At 35.5% G+C, this 17,515-nt stretch overlaps 1 protein-coding gene across 2 annotated transcripts; it reads left to right on the top strand.

Moving 5' to 3' along the window:
- The first annotated feature begins 1,104 nt into the window (after nucleotides 1-1,104).
- On the top strand, nucleotides 1,105-15,305 carry LOC106672700 (tumor necrosis factor alpha-induced protein 8-like protein). Of its 2 annotated transcripts, XM_024230634.1 has the most exons (4): nucleotides 1,105-1,190; nucleotides 3,196-3,259; nucleotides 10,503-10,654; nucleotides 13,101-15,305. In XM_024230634.1, the coding sequence occupies exons 2-4, from the start codon at nucleotides 3,256-3,258 to the stop codon at nucleotides 13,512-13,514; spliced, it is 570 nt and encodes a 189-aa protein (XP_024086402.1). In that variant the 5' UTR covers nucleotides 1,105-1,190; nucleotides 3,196-3,255; the 3' UTR covers nucleotides 13,515-15,305. The 2 variants fall into 2 exon arrangements, with proteins under 2 accessions (XP_024086402.1, XP_024086401.1); XM_024230633.1 differs by lacking the exon at nucleotides 3,196-3,259 and having other exon boundaries at nucleotides 1,118-1,190.
- The last annotated feature ends 2,210 nt before the right edge of the window (nucleotides 15,306-17,515 follow it).

Below are 17,515 nucleotides of genomic sequence, written 5' to 3'. Positions count from 1 at the left end.
TCATCATTTTTATACATTTAATTTGTATGATATTGTCTACTATCGATGGGTTAAAGTATTATATTATTTTCACTATTTTCGTGGTCCGCTTGACCAATTAATACTTTACAATTAATTAAGGTTTTTAGTTGAGATGAAAAAAAGCTAATGGCACGAGAGGGATTCGAACCCACGACCTTCGGCTAGATACGCCGCTGCTCTACCACCTGAGCTATCGTGACCTCGATCCACTCGGACATCAACTCCCCATCTCAAAAAATAATATAAAAAACTCATAAGGTGGGGTTGAGTTGTTATTAAAGGAGATTCTAAATCAGGGCTGGCGTACGACAAGGTAGCATCTTCGTACTGTACCTGCTGTATACAAGTGGCCTACCACAAATGGAAAACATATCCACGACAACATTTGCTGCACTCACAGGAGAAAAAGTCATCGATACATCTATTAACCGACTGCAAAGAGCAACCAACATCATCTGTGATTGGACAGATACTTCGAAGATCAAATAAGCGACCAGAAAATCTACATGTTAACTGTATAAACAGAAAATTAGAAGACAAACCAATCACATTTAACGCTTAAGTAGTAAATTAGTACCATCCCAGAGTTTTGTATTGGAAAGAACACATCAAAAAGAAAAGCCAAAAACTTGGTATATTGTGATTAAATGTGGGGGATGGGTATCGTGAACAAAAGGACCCGGGTCGAGGGTGGAATTGAACTCACGACCGCGGGGTTTACTAGCTGACAGTCTATCACGCTGACAGCTCAGTACCGCGGTCCCTTGGACTTAAGTTTATTTATTATTATATTTATTAGACTAAAACTAATAACAAGTCGCTTTTTTCGTCTGTGAGTTTGTATAGCGGTTGGTCAGTACACTTTTCCGTGTGTACGTCATGTTTGCATGTCCTCAACAAAATCACTAATGAATATGTCAAAATTCCGACACACCAAAACAGTGGACCGGCCAGGATGATTGGAAACTCCAAACCAATATTCACCCCGCAGATCTTAAGTTGAAATCACAGAAATTTTCTCTAGGATTTTATTAGAAATTTTAGAATATATACCATTAGAAGTAAACGCAGAACTAACGTTCTTTTTTTTCAGATTGCTGCCATGTCTACCCTTTGCGAACTGCAGTCTTGGCTCATCTACCATTGGTTGCCTATGGATAATATCCACTGTAAGTAGTTTAAGATTTTTATAACTTCCATTTTAAACATAATTCTCAATAAAATGTTCACTATTAAAGAATAAATAGAATGAAAAATAAGCAAATGCAGGGTAACATAAAATTAATCGAATGCCTCCAAGTCACCCCACCAATTTTGACATCAAGCTACTTCATATCACAATGTTTTATCTATTATTTTAACGTGCAAAATTTTAAATTCAACATTGTTTTCCTATGGCATATGGATGAGCTATTCATTTGTCCACATCATCAGTGCAGAACTAAGAAAAAAAATTTTGGTAGTTTTTAGTTTTGAGGCCAACTACATTGGTCATCGCCCAGCCCGCTCTTTCTTAGCTTTGTATTTCCTCACGTTTACTGTTTCTCCATCAAGTTATGTTTTATGATATAACGGTAAACAAAACTCTTTCCTCCATCATATTGCTAGCCTCTCTGTGCCTAAGGCTTAGTCAATTAAGAATAAAATAACACAATAACATACACAAACAGTAAAGAACACCCTTCATTCACGATAATAAATTACATTCACACATTCATTCATACTACCCCAAAGTATTTGATGTCCTTCGGGGTAATGGGTATAGCCCCTCTATTCAGGCTAATAAGTTACATTCACACATTCATTCACACTGCCCCAGAGTACTCCATATTCCTCGGGTAATTGGGAGCAATCCCCTTCATTCACGATAATAAATTACATTCACACACTCATTCATACTACCCCAGAGTATTTGATATTCCTCGCGTAATAGGGGATAAGCCTCTCTTTTCTCGTTAGTACGTTAAATACACACTCACAAGACTTAGTTCGCATTTCTCCAGAATACTCGATAATTCTGGGGGTAACTGGGTTCAAAGCCTCAAACGCTTTTCTCTCAGGAGTCTTGAAATTTTCGTAAAATACGTAAAACATGTGAACCATTTCTACTAGTATATTTATATTAGGAAAATGTACATTTAACAAAACAAAACCAACATCTCTAATTTGTAACCAATTTAAAATGTTTTTATACGATGTAAATGTAATAACAGAATGGTAAATTGAATATGACAACGCAACATTAAATGTTTCTTGTAAAATTCAAATAAAACAATTTTTACCTGAAATGCTGAGTTATTTATTCAGTAATAACATCACTGAAATTACTATATAATATGTCATGAACAAATTAAAAGTTTAAAAATTTTGAACAGAGAAAAACAATTATCCCTCCGTAGGTACAAAACGTACGGTTTTCCAGCTTTTTCGCTTTTTAGAGATAATGACCTTAACGACGGTACTTTCATAGAACAACACACATTGTTTAAAGAAGTGGGCTTATTAGAACGGAATAATCGCCTTAGCATGTACTAAACAAATGCAATTATTATTACAAAAATCACAATTAAATGAGCTTTCATGGTATTTTTGCTAAAATTGCTTCAAAATTCTCACAAGATCACGTTATTGGAGTATGCCAGTTGCCCTGTTTAGCAATTTTTTATAGTTAAAAGTCCCAAACGTACATGGAAAGGTCATATAGATGATAATGTGGTGTAGTGACCGTTAGTCAACGATTATTCGGAGGTCGTGAGATGCGGTCTAGTCTGGCGTAGGTTTTAGAAAAACATTTTCTTTATCGTGCCAACGTTTCGATCTTTAATGAGATCATCTTCAAGACCTGGGATTTATAAACATTGTTTAAATTGTACAAATATTCACATCCTACATTTATTTGTAAAATTTAAACAATATTTATAAACCCAGGCAGTGAAGATGATCTCAATAAAGATCGAAACGTTGGCATGATAAAGAAAGTGTTTTTCTAAAACTTACGTCACACCAGACCGCATCTCACTATCTCTCAATAATCATAGATAATTTTATTTTTTCTAGTGTTTTATTTTTTATTTTGCCCAACACTTTTGATGGTTTTATTTGTTATTATTGATTTTGTGTTTTTTTAATTTTTTATTTGTTTTTATTTTTATTTTGTTTTGTGTTTTTTTTTAGGATTCGTGCACCTTATAATAACTTTATTATTTACACAAAAGCTCAGAGGAACGACTACAAATGGGTAAGAAGTTTCTCCTTTAGTTATAACTCTCCTTTCTCTTTTTCTTTTTTTGTTCTTTTATTTTCAGAAACCGAGCAATGCTTCAGTTGCTCAATAATTGTTTCAAATTTGACTTTCGGCGAGACGGCCTGTTCACAAAGATAGTATTACGTACCGAGTACGCAAAAGGTACCGGTCGGGGTATCTAACTCCGGCCTCCATTAAAATAATTACACACGCCAAGCCTGGTTATGTTAATATCGGGTTACGCGGATTATTATTTGCATGGATATGGTATCCGGATAGGCGGGTGACTAACGCGGGTCGCTAAACCCTGAATGGGTTGATCTCCTCCTTACTGAACTACTTAAATATACATTTCGTACAAAAAAAACAACAACGGTTTTGAATTATGTGTATAAGCAATGTGAATTTTTAAACTTCGTATTTGTGTGTGTGTGTGCGTGCGTGGGTTTGTGGTTGTATAAACGTATATCAAGGTTTCATACTGAACTGCGAAGGATCATTTATTGGGTCTGTCTTCACTGGCGCGGTATTCAGTGAGGACCTTTCTCGTATTTCAACGTAAATAATACATATTAGTTTTAATATTTGTACAACATAATTTTCAAAAAAATTTATTATAGTCGGTATTCATGTCGTGGCTCTGCATAGGGATCGAATAGGCATGCCACTCGATATGAGAACTTCTTGAGCCCAGCGGCTTTTGAGTTCATTTTCCAGATGATTGAAAGAAATATGACCTTTTCTGTATATAATAATAATGATTTTTTGGTGAACGTCTCGCGAGATCGAATATATTTATTTGCGGGAACATGACAGCGGGATGTTGAACAAGGTTTAACCTATATTATATCAGATATACACCTAAAAAATACACCATTTTCTACAAAATTATTTATAGCAGGGCATCCCAAACGTTTTAACCAGTAGACCCTTAGGTTCCCCCCTAATGACTAATTAGGTGGATATTAGTTTTACATTTTATTTATTCATTCAAGGTATATTTTTGAAATGATTAATTTTCTCGAAGTTTGCTGCGGTGTCTCGTCTCAACCTAGCTTATACCCAACCCTCCACTGCACCTGATTTCTGTGTTTATTCAGTGGGATAATAAAATCTCATCAAAAATGCTTATAAAATAACAGAAGATATCTGTTTGTGACATTTCACTTTGAGGTCAGCGAGGTGATAAAACAGTAGTTTGGTTATTTCCAATCAACCAATTATATAGTTACTCTGGTATTGCAAAATAATTGATATATAAGCGTTCGTCTTAAGGTCTGCAGGGTGATAGATCTTGATCCTCATCGATGTCTTGATCTCTCAGATGCATTTCGGCATTTCATCATCTTCAGCGACGTGTTTATGGGGCTCCTACAAATAGGACAAACACATCCTGACGTCATCCGGAAATTATTGTGTGGAAAACGTTGAATTGTGAAATTTCTACCTGTAGCTTAAATCTTTAATCTGTTGCCTTTAAACACTTTTCGGTATTTTGACATATTGAAATGCAGTTTGTGAAGTTTGAACATACACATGCAAAAAGGCCAAATCTAACCATTGCACTAACCAACTACTGATGATTTCTTAATTCCCAAAAGGAATTTTACAGACCGAAAAACGAAACTAGGGAGTCCAAAATGATCGGAGACGACCAGCAAATTACCTTATTCCCAAATATTGATACATGCTTTGCGGTTTTGACAGGTGAACCCTAACGTAATAATTTAACAAAATCATTTCCGATTTTCCACCTCCATTTAACCCAAACAGTCGACAACCTGTATCGGCTGGAGGCACGTAACGAACCTATTATTAGGGGCCTTCACACGTACGCTCAAGAGTCGACTCTTTTACGGGACACTCTTGATGCAAGGTTTGAGTGCGGTTAAAACTTCACACGCCAGATTTTTGTACACCCGTCTTGGCGTGCACGCAAAACTGTTGGCCAGGAGTGTGCCGTTCAAGAGTGTGCTACGCAGGAGTGGGTCGTGTTTAGACGCCACACTCTTAACCCCACGCAAACCTCGACGCTGTATTCGTCCGCTTAAAAACGTACGTGTAAAGAGTAAACTTACAGTTTTAACGTCATTCCTGAGTAGCGTGCGAAGTTTCCAAATATTGGAAAGTTTTCATTCCACGCCAAGTGACTGTGTTACAGCATACATAATAAAAATGGCTATAATAGTTGGTAATCATTTTAAACAAGCTTTTTCTGTGGCTGCTGCTGGTTGTGTAGTCTACCTACGGAAGAAATTAGAAAGAAAACGTCGTGTTTGGGTGAAGAGGTTCAGGGAAGATTTCAACGATCAACCACTTGTTCGAGAACTCAGAGAAAATTACCCTGGCGATTTCACAAATTATCTGAGAATGGATGGTCATACTTTTGATTTACTTCTCAGTTTAGTAGAGGGAAGAATTAAGAAAAGGGACACAGTGATGAGACCTAGCATTTCTGCCGAACAACGCCTTTCAGCCGCTCTGAAATTTTTGGCAACCTTTGGAGAACAGTAGCGAACAGAAGCAGATCGACAGTATAAGAATGTAACGAACAACTCGGCGTCGACGACTAACCCCACTTTTGATTCCACTCCAACCCTCACGTAAAACTGTGAATTACATTGTCGCTCCTGACCTTCAATTGGAGTGCGATCAAAACCGTCGGCGCTGATGACGCATCAGCCCCGTTCAAGCCTCCACGCTGAAACATCATTTACACTGACGCTTTTGAGCGTAGATTTGAGTGTCCCGCTCAATCGTCGACTCTTGAGCGTACGTGTGAAGGCCCCTATTAACGAAAAAATAAACTTTGCCATGCTATTTATATTATTTATTGAGATACAAAGTTTATTTCTCAGCGGTGTTTAGTTGAGCTAAGTTGAGGACATTATTTAATATATTTGAAATAGCTTTTCAAATCCTACCATGTTTGCATATATATTGACTTATTTTGGCGGTGGGTGGATTTTAAATGGTTTAATGTTAATACATTTACTGTTATATATTATTTAATACATTCAAAGACAAAATAAACCGGATATTTGTATTTATTTGTTTATTTTCCGTAATAACTATGTATAAAGATTACAAGTTGACTTAAAGCTAAACACAACATTAACAACTTTTTACCTTTATAGACTGTAAATAATCCTTTAAAATAAAATAATCCTTTTTAAGATTTAAAAAAAAAATCAGTTAAATTTCATCCTTTCCAGAGCCAAACGGTCCAGTGAATTGACTTTTAAATCGTTTTCTTTGATAAAACATTGAATTTGTTCAAAAAAAATTATCAATTTTTTTCTTTAAAGCGTGGTTTTAGGTCGAGAAGATCTCGCCTTTGGCCAAAGAAGGATAGCCTAGGTGTGCCGCGCTCTACCATCCATGATAGTCTACAACAGTTTAGGGACGATTCAATCTGTCATTCACTGGTTTCCTTGATAGATAGACGAAACGGACCGTAATGTAAGGGTGAGCTGTGCAACCGTCATCAGAAGGCTTCGTGAAAATAGTCTAGTTTCTAGACGTCCCGCATCAGGTTCTATACTAATGGAGAAGCATCGAAAGTCGACTATTTGCAAAGCAGCATTTCGCTTGGACATTTGAACCATGGAACCAATGGAAACCTTCGGTACTTACTCCCGAATCCACGCAGGCCCACCACTGTAGTTTCTCTCCCGACAGCAAACTTAACTGTAATTACACCACATGCAAAAGATTATAACTAATTGTTCGACTAGAAATCCTAAACGAAACAGTAGCAACATGATGCATAAGAATAGATTAATTCCAGCAAGACTAAGTTTACCTTAGAAAGATCTACATTTACCTCGGTCTCTCATGGCAAAAAAATTATAAAATCGTTAACGGAAACGAAGTCGTTTAAATTGTCTGCCGGTAAACGGTGTGATAGCAGAGTACACACCTAGTATCACATTTTTCCTGAAAATATGATATTCTTGTGCTGTGATGCTGTTAAAATTTCTACTATCTCTCGACTGTTATACACTGTTTGTTTTTTTGTTTTTTTGTTTTTTCTATTAAAGCTTTAAATTGGTCGTTTCGCTTTTTTTTCTCAATTTATCTATTCCATAATATCTATTCCAGGCACTTTACTAAATCATAATACAGTGTCAGACTGTGAGTTTAAGCGTAAATGTGTGTGCGGTTGTCGACCATTGTTTGCTTATCGGAGCAGCTTAAGTATTTAAAACAAAAGCCTTGTCAAATTTTGGCCTACAGTGAAATATTTACTTGAAACTATTTAAACGATCGTTATACTACAATATTATATTAAGAAAAATATTGTATTGTCAAAATTAAGTAGTTTTTTTTATTCTGTTGGATTCTAGCAACTGGAGGAGTTCCCCCTGAGTATTGCAGCTCAATGCTGCTTATTGCACTCCTTCTTGGCTCCATTTTTTTGGAGCTCGCCACACTTGTGTGAATCGAGCCCCGATGTGCCGGTGTTCCATCAAAGCAACTTATTATTTTTGATGGGGTTCGGGATCAAATTGGTCGCTGAGATCCAATCCAGACCTTCCATTGAGGAGTGCAGTGTCAATTTTCATTGCGTCCACCGGTCCCATTAGGCAAAAGAAAAAAAGTCGAGAGGCGACGATGGGAATCGAACCCTCGACCGTGGGGTCAACGGGCCTAGGGTCTATCACGTTGACCATTCGGCTACCGTGGTCCCGATAGTTAAGTTAAAATCTAATCTGTCCTGATTGTCAAGAATCATTTTAATATTTGTACACTTCCAAATGATTTTTATCAAAACTTATCAACTTTCCATGTCACGAACGAGGGTATGGTCTTGAAGAAAAAAGCAAATTCGGTGGTTACAGCCAAGCTATTCTAAGGTTATCATCAGGGCAAAACAATCTTAAATATGTCTACAGAATGACATATTAAAGTTTTTTTTTGCAGGTGATCTCAAATTTTCTTGCAGACCGATTCAGTCCTAACATTGCCAAGGACTGTAACGGTATTGAATCTCGTATCTTAGACATATTTAAGATTGTTATGACCGTGAAAATAGGTCAAACGCTTGGCAGTAACAACTGAAATTGCCTTTTTTCTTCAAGACCACACCTTGATCCAGAGTGAACGTAAGTGAAAAAGTGGTCGATACTTCTAATACATAAAATTTTCCATTTAAAATACTCCGTTTTATATTATGAAGTTCACCTTTGATTTTTGTCCAATATTGTTTTTGAGAAATATAAAAGTTATTGATTATATACCATTGTTTTCAAATAAAAATTAATACAATAATACTTTATCAATTAATTTTATATCAGGGATTATAATTAACATAACTCGAGAATTAGGCTATAAACGATTTGTTAATATTTATTCAGCAAAAAGAAAACTTTACTTTGAAAATGATTAGCCTTATTGTTGTGTCAAATATCATGGAAACGATAGCGAATCCGGCCATTGTCGATTTTATATTTAGAACCGCGCCCAACGCATTTGATGCAAGCTGTAATCCATTCCCATGAGGGTGGAACTCTGTATGTATCGAGCTTCTAAAGAATCTCTAGGATACGGCAAAGCTCGCTTTTTATCCCAAGAAGCCTTTTTCATACGGTTCAACGTTTTATTCGTGTCCCTACAGTCGAAGTTACATACGTTTCAGTGGTCGATATTGCAAGTCTAGAGGGGATAACGGAACATGGATGACTAGACAATGAAATTGTAGGCGACTGTTCAATCAAGTTTGGTCCAGCGAGAATAAATGGACAGGAAGATCATAGACAATCAATCTATAAGCGAATATTCAATCAAATTTGGTCCAGCGAAGAAAATTGGTCGTGATGACCACAGACATTTATCAGTTGATAAATGAATGTTCAATCAAAACAATCAAACTAAACTGCGCAAAATTGAATAGGGATATTTGTAATTTATTCTTATTCTATTATTTTTAATTAAATTAACCGCTATATTCTTGTTAGTTCGATATACTAAAATAGAAAATACAAATCAAAAAATTTGTTAATCCTCATTTTTAGCACGATTCCAAGAGACGGGAAGTGCCAATGGGAGGCTTGGTGGTGGATCTCAGTGTATTACGACATAAGGGAGGACAGATATATTATCGGTGCTGTAAGACAGAACTCTTTCCATAGTGCCCGCCAGATGATAAATGAAGAACAAAATGTTTTGGCAAGGCCTTTATCAACACAAACGATTCGTAATCGTTTGTGGAAAGTTGGCCTCACATCGTATGCCCCTTTGAGACGACCTGCAGCAACAGCCCGCCACCAGCAACTCACTAGAATATGTTGCAGCGAGCGCCTAGAAGAGAACACCAATTATGTTTACTGATTAGTCGCGTTTCTGTCTGTGAGTTCCTGTTTTTTCTGCTATCACTACACAGATAGAAACGCGAGCTCATCAGTTAATATAATGAACTGATATCCACTACCAGGCCTCCTTTGGCACTTCCAGTCTCTCGGAATGAGTCTAAAGCCCGGAAGACCACGCTCTGAAGAATGCCAACTGCTTCTGCGATATCCTCTTGCCGTTAATCTCGATAACACATTCTCACAATAATATTACGAACTTGTCGTTCAAGAGACTTTTTTAATTACTTAAATGTCTTTCCATGGTTAAAGAGAATATAACTGGATTAAAATGGAGAAAAGACGAAAAAAGGCGTTTGTTTACAAAATGAATATCTTCATGCTTACTATTCTTAAGTATACCCGTTATTAAAAATGTGGATTAACACATTTTTTCTTTCTGGTTTTTATTTTCTATTTTGTTTTATCCATGTAACAAGAATATATCGGTTAATTAATTAAAATTAATAGAATAAGAATAAATTACAATTATCCCTATTCATTTTTTGCAGTTTATAATAAATCTCTCGGGAGTCGTTTGCTTATTGTACCAATTTTCAGTTGGGCCCTTTTTTCTATTTAAACTTCAGTCGTACAGTCTGGTCCTATGAGCAAATGTTCAACAAAATTTTCACCACATTATTGTTTGCTATTGATTTATTTGTAAATATATTGGCCGAAGTTAAGTTATAGCCGATTCGTCAGGTCAAAAGAATCTTCGACAAAAGAAAAATGTAATGTTTAGTAATGGAAAAAAACTTACAAATGTAAATTGTGGACAAGGTCGGACTGGTCGAAGTGGGGAACGATGCCTGTTCCTCTCGACTATTTTCTATCAGTTTTACCTATAATGGCCAAGCGTTCATTCTCGTCTTTTGTCGTTTCAGTCATGTCGGAGGGCTTCAAATCCCGTGACATCGGCCTCCGGGCCCAGAAGAAGATCCTGAGCCGGATGGCGAACAAGAACGTCGCCAAGATGTTCATCGACGACACCACCGCCAGCCTTCTCGACAACCTGTACCGAATGGCGAAGCAATACGTAAGCAGTCAACTACAAAAACGAAAGATATATTTTGACAGGGGATAGCCGTTCGGCCCCGAGGGTCCGCTTATTCTCGCCTCTTCCTCCCCCCTATGTCCTTTACAGTTTTACATTTCCTATAACAACAGTAAAAGAAAAAGCAGATAAGTAAAAGATAGTAAAAGAGGTGACCCAATTACACTTTATAGGACAGTAAAATTGTTTTTTTTTTGTTTGAAAAAAAAAAAGTTAATGTTGGTATGTGTTTTTAGTGGGTTGTGTCATAATTTGTTGAAGTTATGAGAAGTAGACAAGAATGAGGTAGTTTAGACAAACACCTTTTTTTTCTTCTTTTTTTGCCGGCCTTTCGACCTTTCACACAAAACCAATATGACACCACAAGAATGGCACACTTTATGCCCAAAAAATGTCCCGAATAAATTTCGAAACATCGGCAAAAAAAAATGAAAAAGATGTTTTTCTAAACTACCTCATACTTGATCGCTCCTCACGACTTCAACAAATAGGGTGATATTTTAAATACTTAACATCATTGTTAATAGTTCAAGGCCGTTTTTGTCAATCCGATAGAAGGCACTGAGCCAATTTGCATAATTATGTTAAACACCCCTGTTATGGAAAATTGTCAGAGGTCAGAATTGGCCAGAGTTCGAAAAACCACAATTTCGTGCAATTTTACCCACCAATTCGAAGAACGTGTGAGAAAATAGTGAAATAATAATTACTTTTTTTATATTTACTTAAAATATAATTACTCCTCGTCAAAAATATAGCAAAATCCTGAGATTTTTCTATTTTATGAGAACATCTGGTTTTACATAAATATAAAACTCTCAGAAGTATAAAATAAACAAAACACAACTATTTTTAATTGATTTAATTTGTTTTAAAATGGACTTTAATATCAAGTATTGCCCTCTCTAGCTTTTATGAATGCTTCCTTTCTTGTTAGCACACTCACTAAAAGGTTGTTGTAGGAAATGTTGGAGTATGTTGTTCTACTCCTCAAGAGTTGTAGTCGGTTAATCCCGTAATCCAAAATTTCTTCTAAAATTTTTCCAAATGTGTTCAATTGGATTAAAATTCATGTATTTGCTGGCCGCTCAAGGACCTAACGATCCTAAGAAAAACATGAAGGGCACATGATTTTGGCTACATACCAAGTACCCCCTTGGAGCCTGATAGACTCTCTCCAAATGCACTTTTTCCAACATGACCTACTGCCTGTACCATTCTCCAGGTCTTCTCCAGCTCTTTCAAGGCCACCTGGGCTGCTAAAAGCCGCCACATTTCATCGGTGAACTTTTTCCTCTATAGTCCACAGTTGGTGTTCCCTTGTAAATTTTAGCCTTAGGAGCTGTTTAATTGCGCATGCGGATGCTTGTATTTTAATAAAACGGTCGTTTGTGGTATTAATGATTCTGGAACACCATGAATTTGGTCACATCGAAGGACTACTAACGGCCCTTGAAACTAAATAATAATTAATGTCAATGTATCTTGGAGTCGGATAATCCGGATAATAGATCCGTCGCGGCACCACTCATTATGACTCATTTAACACATTTAAAACATACACATACTGCTATATCTAATCTAAGTTTGATGGAACTCATAGTAATCAATACCTTCCAAAGAGGAGTTCGCGCTAATAAATTAATTTCAAAATTAAATAAGCATGTATACTCTTCAGGCAGCCAAGAGCAGCATTTCTCGCAGCAATCACTGCTGTTTCACTAGTTCTTTGGGACCCGTGGATTGGCCAAAACTTGTTAAGTTCAGCTCTAATTAAAATATGATTCACAAATCCTTGTGCATAGGAGGCATCTACGTGGTCCTTTGCTAATGAGAAGATACCCAATTGTCAGTCAGGTGTGGCCTATTTAAAATCCAGTCATTATTCTTTGTTTTTGTTCTCCAAGGGCCACAGTATGATCAACAATATTTTTTCTTTTAACTGGTCAGTCATGTTCAACGGTTCTGTCAATCTTCCCAACATAAATGTTTTATAGTTTTTGGCATCTGCTAGTCTCATGGAAGTCTGCGGGTTACCAGCATTGTTAGCAGTTTTGTCAGCTTTCTTATCGCCTTCTTTGTACCGCAATCCAGGCAATAACGATTTTTTTTCTTTTTTACTCATTTTATCATGCATTAGTGGGTCCATGCAGAGACTTGTCCTTAAGTCAAGCATTTTTGCTTGTTAAGTCTGTTTTTCCTATTCTATTTTCCATTTTATTGATTGTCCCAAATAGGGCTACATGACAAACCACCATATGATCACTATCTCATTTTTGATAAGCTTTGACTGTTATTTTATGCATATCTCTTGACAACCAGATGAACATTAATCAGCTAAGAAAATCTAGAAAATCTAGCAGAATGTAAACTTTGAGGGTCTTTTTTTACAATTAATCAGCATAACGTTTGTATTTTATGTTTATAGACCGACAACAAGAAGGAATCCGAGAAGCTGATCAAGAACATCATTAAGGTGGTGATCAAGATTGGTGTTCTATACAGGAACGGACAGTTCAACAATGAAGAGATCAGGATTGCTGAGAAGTTCAAGCACAAGTTCCACTCTGCAGCTATGGCGGTGATCAGCTTCCATGAGGTTGAGTTCAGCTACGATAGGCCGTACCTGCTCAATGCCCTCAACGAGTCACATAGCTGCCTCAGAAAGGTGGTCTCACGACACCTCACAGACAAGTCCCTCCAGCGCATCGACTCTGTCTTTGGATTCTTCGACAACCCGCAGTTCCTCGACGCGGTCTTCAAACCTTCATCTGATTACAAGGAGGTGCTCGGCCGGCTTGTGTCCGATATAAACAAAGCGATGGACGAAGGAGGCATGTAAACCTGCAGAAGCCCTGTTGTTAGGAACAACTCGGAGCCATGAATACTTGCAGATACAATGCACTTATTTTTCACCACTCTAAAGAGAAAAGTGATCGCAATACCATTTTGTTTTACTCATTGTTAAAAAGCGATGCCATATATTGCAATAAAAGCTTGTACTTTGCACAGAATGTCATTAACAATGCCTGAAGTTCAAGCAAATTTTCAAAATACCAAAGATGATGTATTTTATAAAAGCAATCACGTTTTTATTGACATTTGCACTTTGTTGTACTAATTTGTTTTCCTCATTGTACTTGGAAAAAAATTGTGTTACTATTAACATTTTGTGATTTATTTATTTATTTATTTATATTTATCTTCTTTTTTTGTTGCTAGTATCAAAAGTTGTACTGTCAATGGATGTGTTAATTCCCCTAATGTGGGCCCAATTGATTGGAGAAAGTTTGTTTTTAACATTTCTTATGTAAATAAAATGGACAGAAGTTTATTGATGTAAATAATTTTTTTTTTTTTTTACTCGGTTAGTCCAAATTTTAGCTGGTGACAAAGAAGCTACTAAACAAGGGTACAAAATTCATATATAACTATCATGAAAAGACACAACACAAATTGTGTACATAACATAGCATGTGTACCAAAATTTGTAGAGTTAGTTAGGTGTTGGGTGTTGTCTTAAAAATGTGTAGTCATTGTGTTCAAGTTCAAAATAAGTGAGTCAATAAATGTTAATTAAGTGCCTTGCATGGTTTTAAACATATATATATATATATAAAACAGTGGTCTCATATCATAATATTAGTGAAATTTACACAATTATTTCTCTTAATAAATAATCGCAGTACCCTGTAATATAAGGATTCAATAGCTAAGACGGTATAGTCTTTTTTTGATATTGATGCTCTATTCAGGAATACCTCAAAAACTGGCTTTTAATATACATATTTTGGACATCTTGAACATTTAAACATAAAACATCTTTTCTTTTTTTTATATTAAATTAGGTGTTTTTCATGATATTTTTAAAATATTTTCCAGTTCTTGAACATAATATGAGCAATGCTACAATTGAAATAATCTTGCAACACGTTTTTAGAATGATCATTATACTGCTAAGAAAATTATTTATATGATTTTTTTAATGTTAACATTATTTTGAAACTTTGTGTGACCCATGCTGATAGGAATGTAAAAAATTCCTGAAAGGTTAAATTTCACCATGCAATCAATTCATTTTTCAGGGATTCTTTAAAAAATGAATATCGGTTAGGCAGAGAAATTAGATAGTTGTAGTTATAGACTAATAAAATCTGAGAGAAGTTTGCTGTAAAATATGTTATTGATGTTAAACATAATTGGTGTTAAATGTACCCCAACAATTATTTTCCTCAATAAGACATAAAAATTGACTAAGTCAACTATTTTCTTAATTTCTTATAGTTACCAGAATTGTTATTTTCATTCTATTTGTCAGCAGAAATTATAAATTTCATCATTTTCACTCCAAACAGTTTTAAAACCAATTTTTCCTTTGTTTTTGAAGAATGAAATGAAAAAGTAGTCAGGAAGAATTCAAATCAGTGGTAATAGTAGTTGGGCAATTTGAAGTCTAGCTTTTAAGTCTTTATCAAATGTAAAATGAGTGATGCAAATTATGATAGGATTGATGATAGCAATATTTTATATTGTTCTTTCTGCATATCATTTCTATTTGTACTTTGAATACTCTCAAAATAAAGTTTGTAATAACAATAAATTGTAACTTGCAAATAAATGCATATAAATACTTCTTTATATTGATGTCCCTTTTCACCACTTAACAGATTTAAAAATAGAATGGAAAGACAAAAACAATTGGATATATTTTGAAATAGTATAATGTCAAATACTGGCATGTTTGTGGAAGAAATGATATTACAACATGGAAATTTTAAAGTTTAGCTTATCGTGCATCATGAAACCTTATAAGAGAATTTTTGTTCACTAAACTTTCACTGATGGACTAATGTAATGCTCAATTTATTTAGTTTCAATTAAATCCATTATCTTTCTACATTAGTTATAGGTAATTAGGAGCTATTGTAGTCTAAATAAACAGTAAATAAGGCTTTCTCACTTCCTTGGTTTACTTTTGTACTGATTAAACCCATTTGCACAAAAAGTAGCGTTATGCCCTTCCATTCTGCTATGCCTAAAGAACAAGTTAATCTTTTTCTTTTGTTCATTTCATTTAATATTATTCTTATTCTAAAACCTTTTCAATGGCTCCAGTCAGGCATTTGAGTGACATTAGGAGAAGGATAAAGCTGTGAAGTAGCCAAGAGACTGAGGAAAAAACCCTCTACAATATAAAGAAGTCTGGTTCTACAGAGAAATGGGGCTTCACACAAGAAGGCAAGGATAGATCTAGGTCTACAGACCAGAGAGATGATAGATTCATTGACCATCAGGCTCTATGAAGCATTACGGGAAATGAGATAAGAAAGCTAATAAAATAAGTTAGAAATGTTTTAATTTCCTCCAGGGTTAAGAAGAAGGCTCAATGAAAATAACCTCAGGGCCCACCACCCAGCTTGAGGACTTCTTCTTACCAAAGCTCAAGAAATGGCCAGGCTTCTATTTGCATGGATGAAATTGGAAGATTGGGGATGAGTTTTTTTTACAGATGAGGTGGGAATTGGCTTCAAGTAATTTCAAATGGAGACACTCAGGAGACAGGTATGCCCCTTGCTGTACGGTTCCTCAGGTGGCATACCATGGTGGGACATTGATGTTCTGGGGTGACAATTCCTTTGGCACCCGTACCGAATTGGTTGTTGTAGTGCAAGGAGTTGTCTAACTTAACAGAGGTGCTTACAAGAAAGACATAATCGAAGAACATGAGTGCCATTTGCCCCCATCGATGAGAGATTCTTGCTAATCCAGGATAATGTCAGGCCCCAAAGAGAATGTATTGGGGATGACTACCTGAATGAGGTTGGAAATGAGTGCTTTATGTGGCCTGCCCAAAGTCCAGATTTGAAACTAGGTGAACAAATTTGGGACCAACTTAAGAGACAAGTATGATGGTGAAAACCAGGTCGTAGCACCATAGAAGAGGTGGAAACTGCTGTTCTTGATGAATGGGAAAGAATTTCTCAATTTTACCAGAAATCTTTTCCAAGGAAAGCAAAAGCATTTAACGGACATGATTAGGGCCAAAGGTAGAAATTCTCATTATTAAAGAGGACAAAAAAAGTTTTTTTTACATTTTTATTTTATTTTTTTTATTTTTTACTTTTCAATATTCTCAATGCTTTTTTTTTTAAGAATTAGATAAACATTTTCCTTTTAAATATCTTATTTCCGCAACCAAACCTATTTTTTGGTATACCAGATATGAATAAACCTAAATACATTAAAATTTAAGGATGGTAATTTTGTCCACAAAGTGTTTTCACAAGGCATAATTTCTTTAAATCGAATACTAAAGACTTTTGATTAACTTCAAGTATTTAAAAAGTGGCTCTAAATTTATTAAAGCTTGGTTTTAGATTATAATTAATAAACCAAGCTTAAGTCATTGGTAGAATATAATCGGTTTACATTTCTTTATGTTGAGGAACATGTTATTTTGGCACCAGTTTGCAAGGTTCGGTAGAGAAATTTTAAATTCAGAACCCGTACTCCAAAAATCCATTAGTTCAGAACATTTGGCAAAACTTAAAACAAATTATCTCTGAACAGCTCTTCTGTTTCCTTCATTTGGACACCAAGTCATGTTGGGATTAAGGAAAATGAGCTAGCTGGCAATGAACAATCCCATCATCTTAGTTTTAATAAATCTTGAAGACATAAAGTCTGCTTTCAAACTTAAACGAAAATTGGGAAAATCAGTGGAAACAAACAACTTCCAACAAATTATGAAATATAAAAGAAACTGTAAATCTTGGGAAAATCCTTCCAAACTTCCTGGTGTGATGTCATACTATGTCGATTACGTATAGGGCACACAATATG

This window comes from Cimex lectularius, unplaced genomic scaffold, assembly GCF_000648675.2.
Source record: "Cimex lectularius strain Harlan isolate CLEC.00 unplaced genomic scaffold, Clec_2.1 scaffold61, whole genome shotgun sequence".
NCBI classification, from domain to species: Eukaryota; Metazoa; Arthropoda; class Insecta; order Hemiptera; family Cimicidae; genus Cimex; species Cimex lectularius.
Note: the sequence above shows the minus strand (reverse complement) of the source record. Positions and strands in the feature narration are given on the sequence as shown.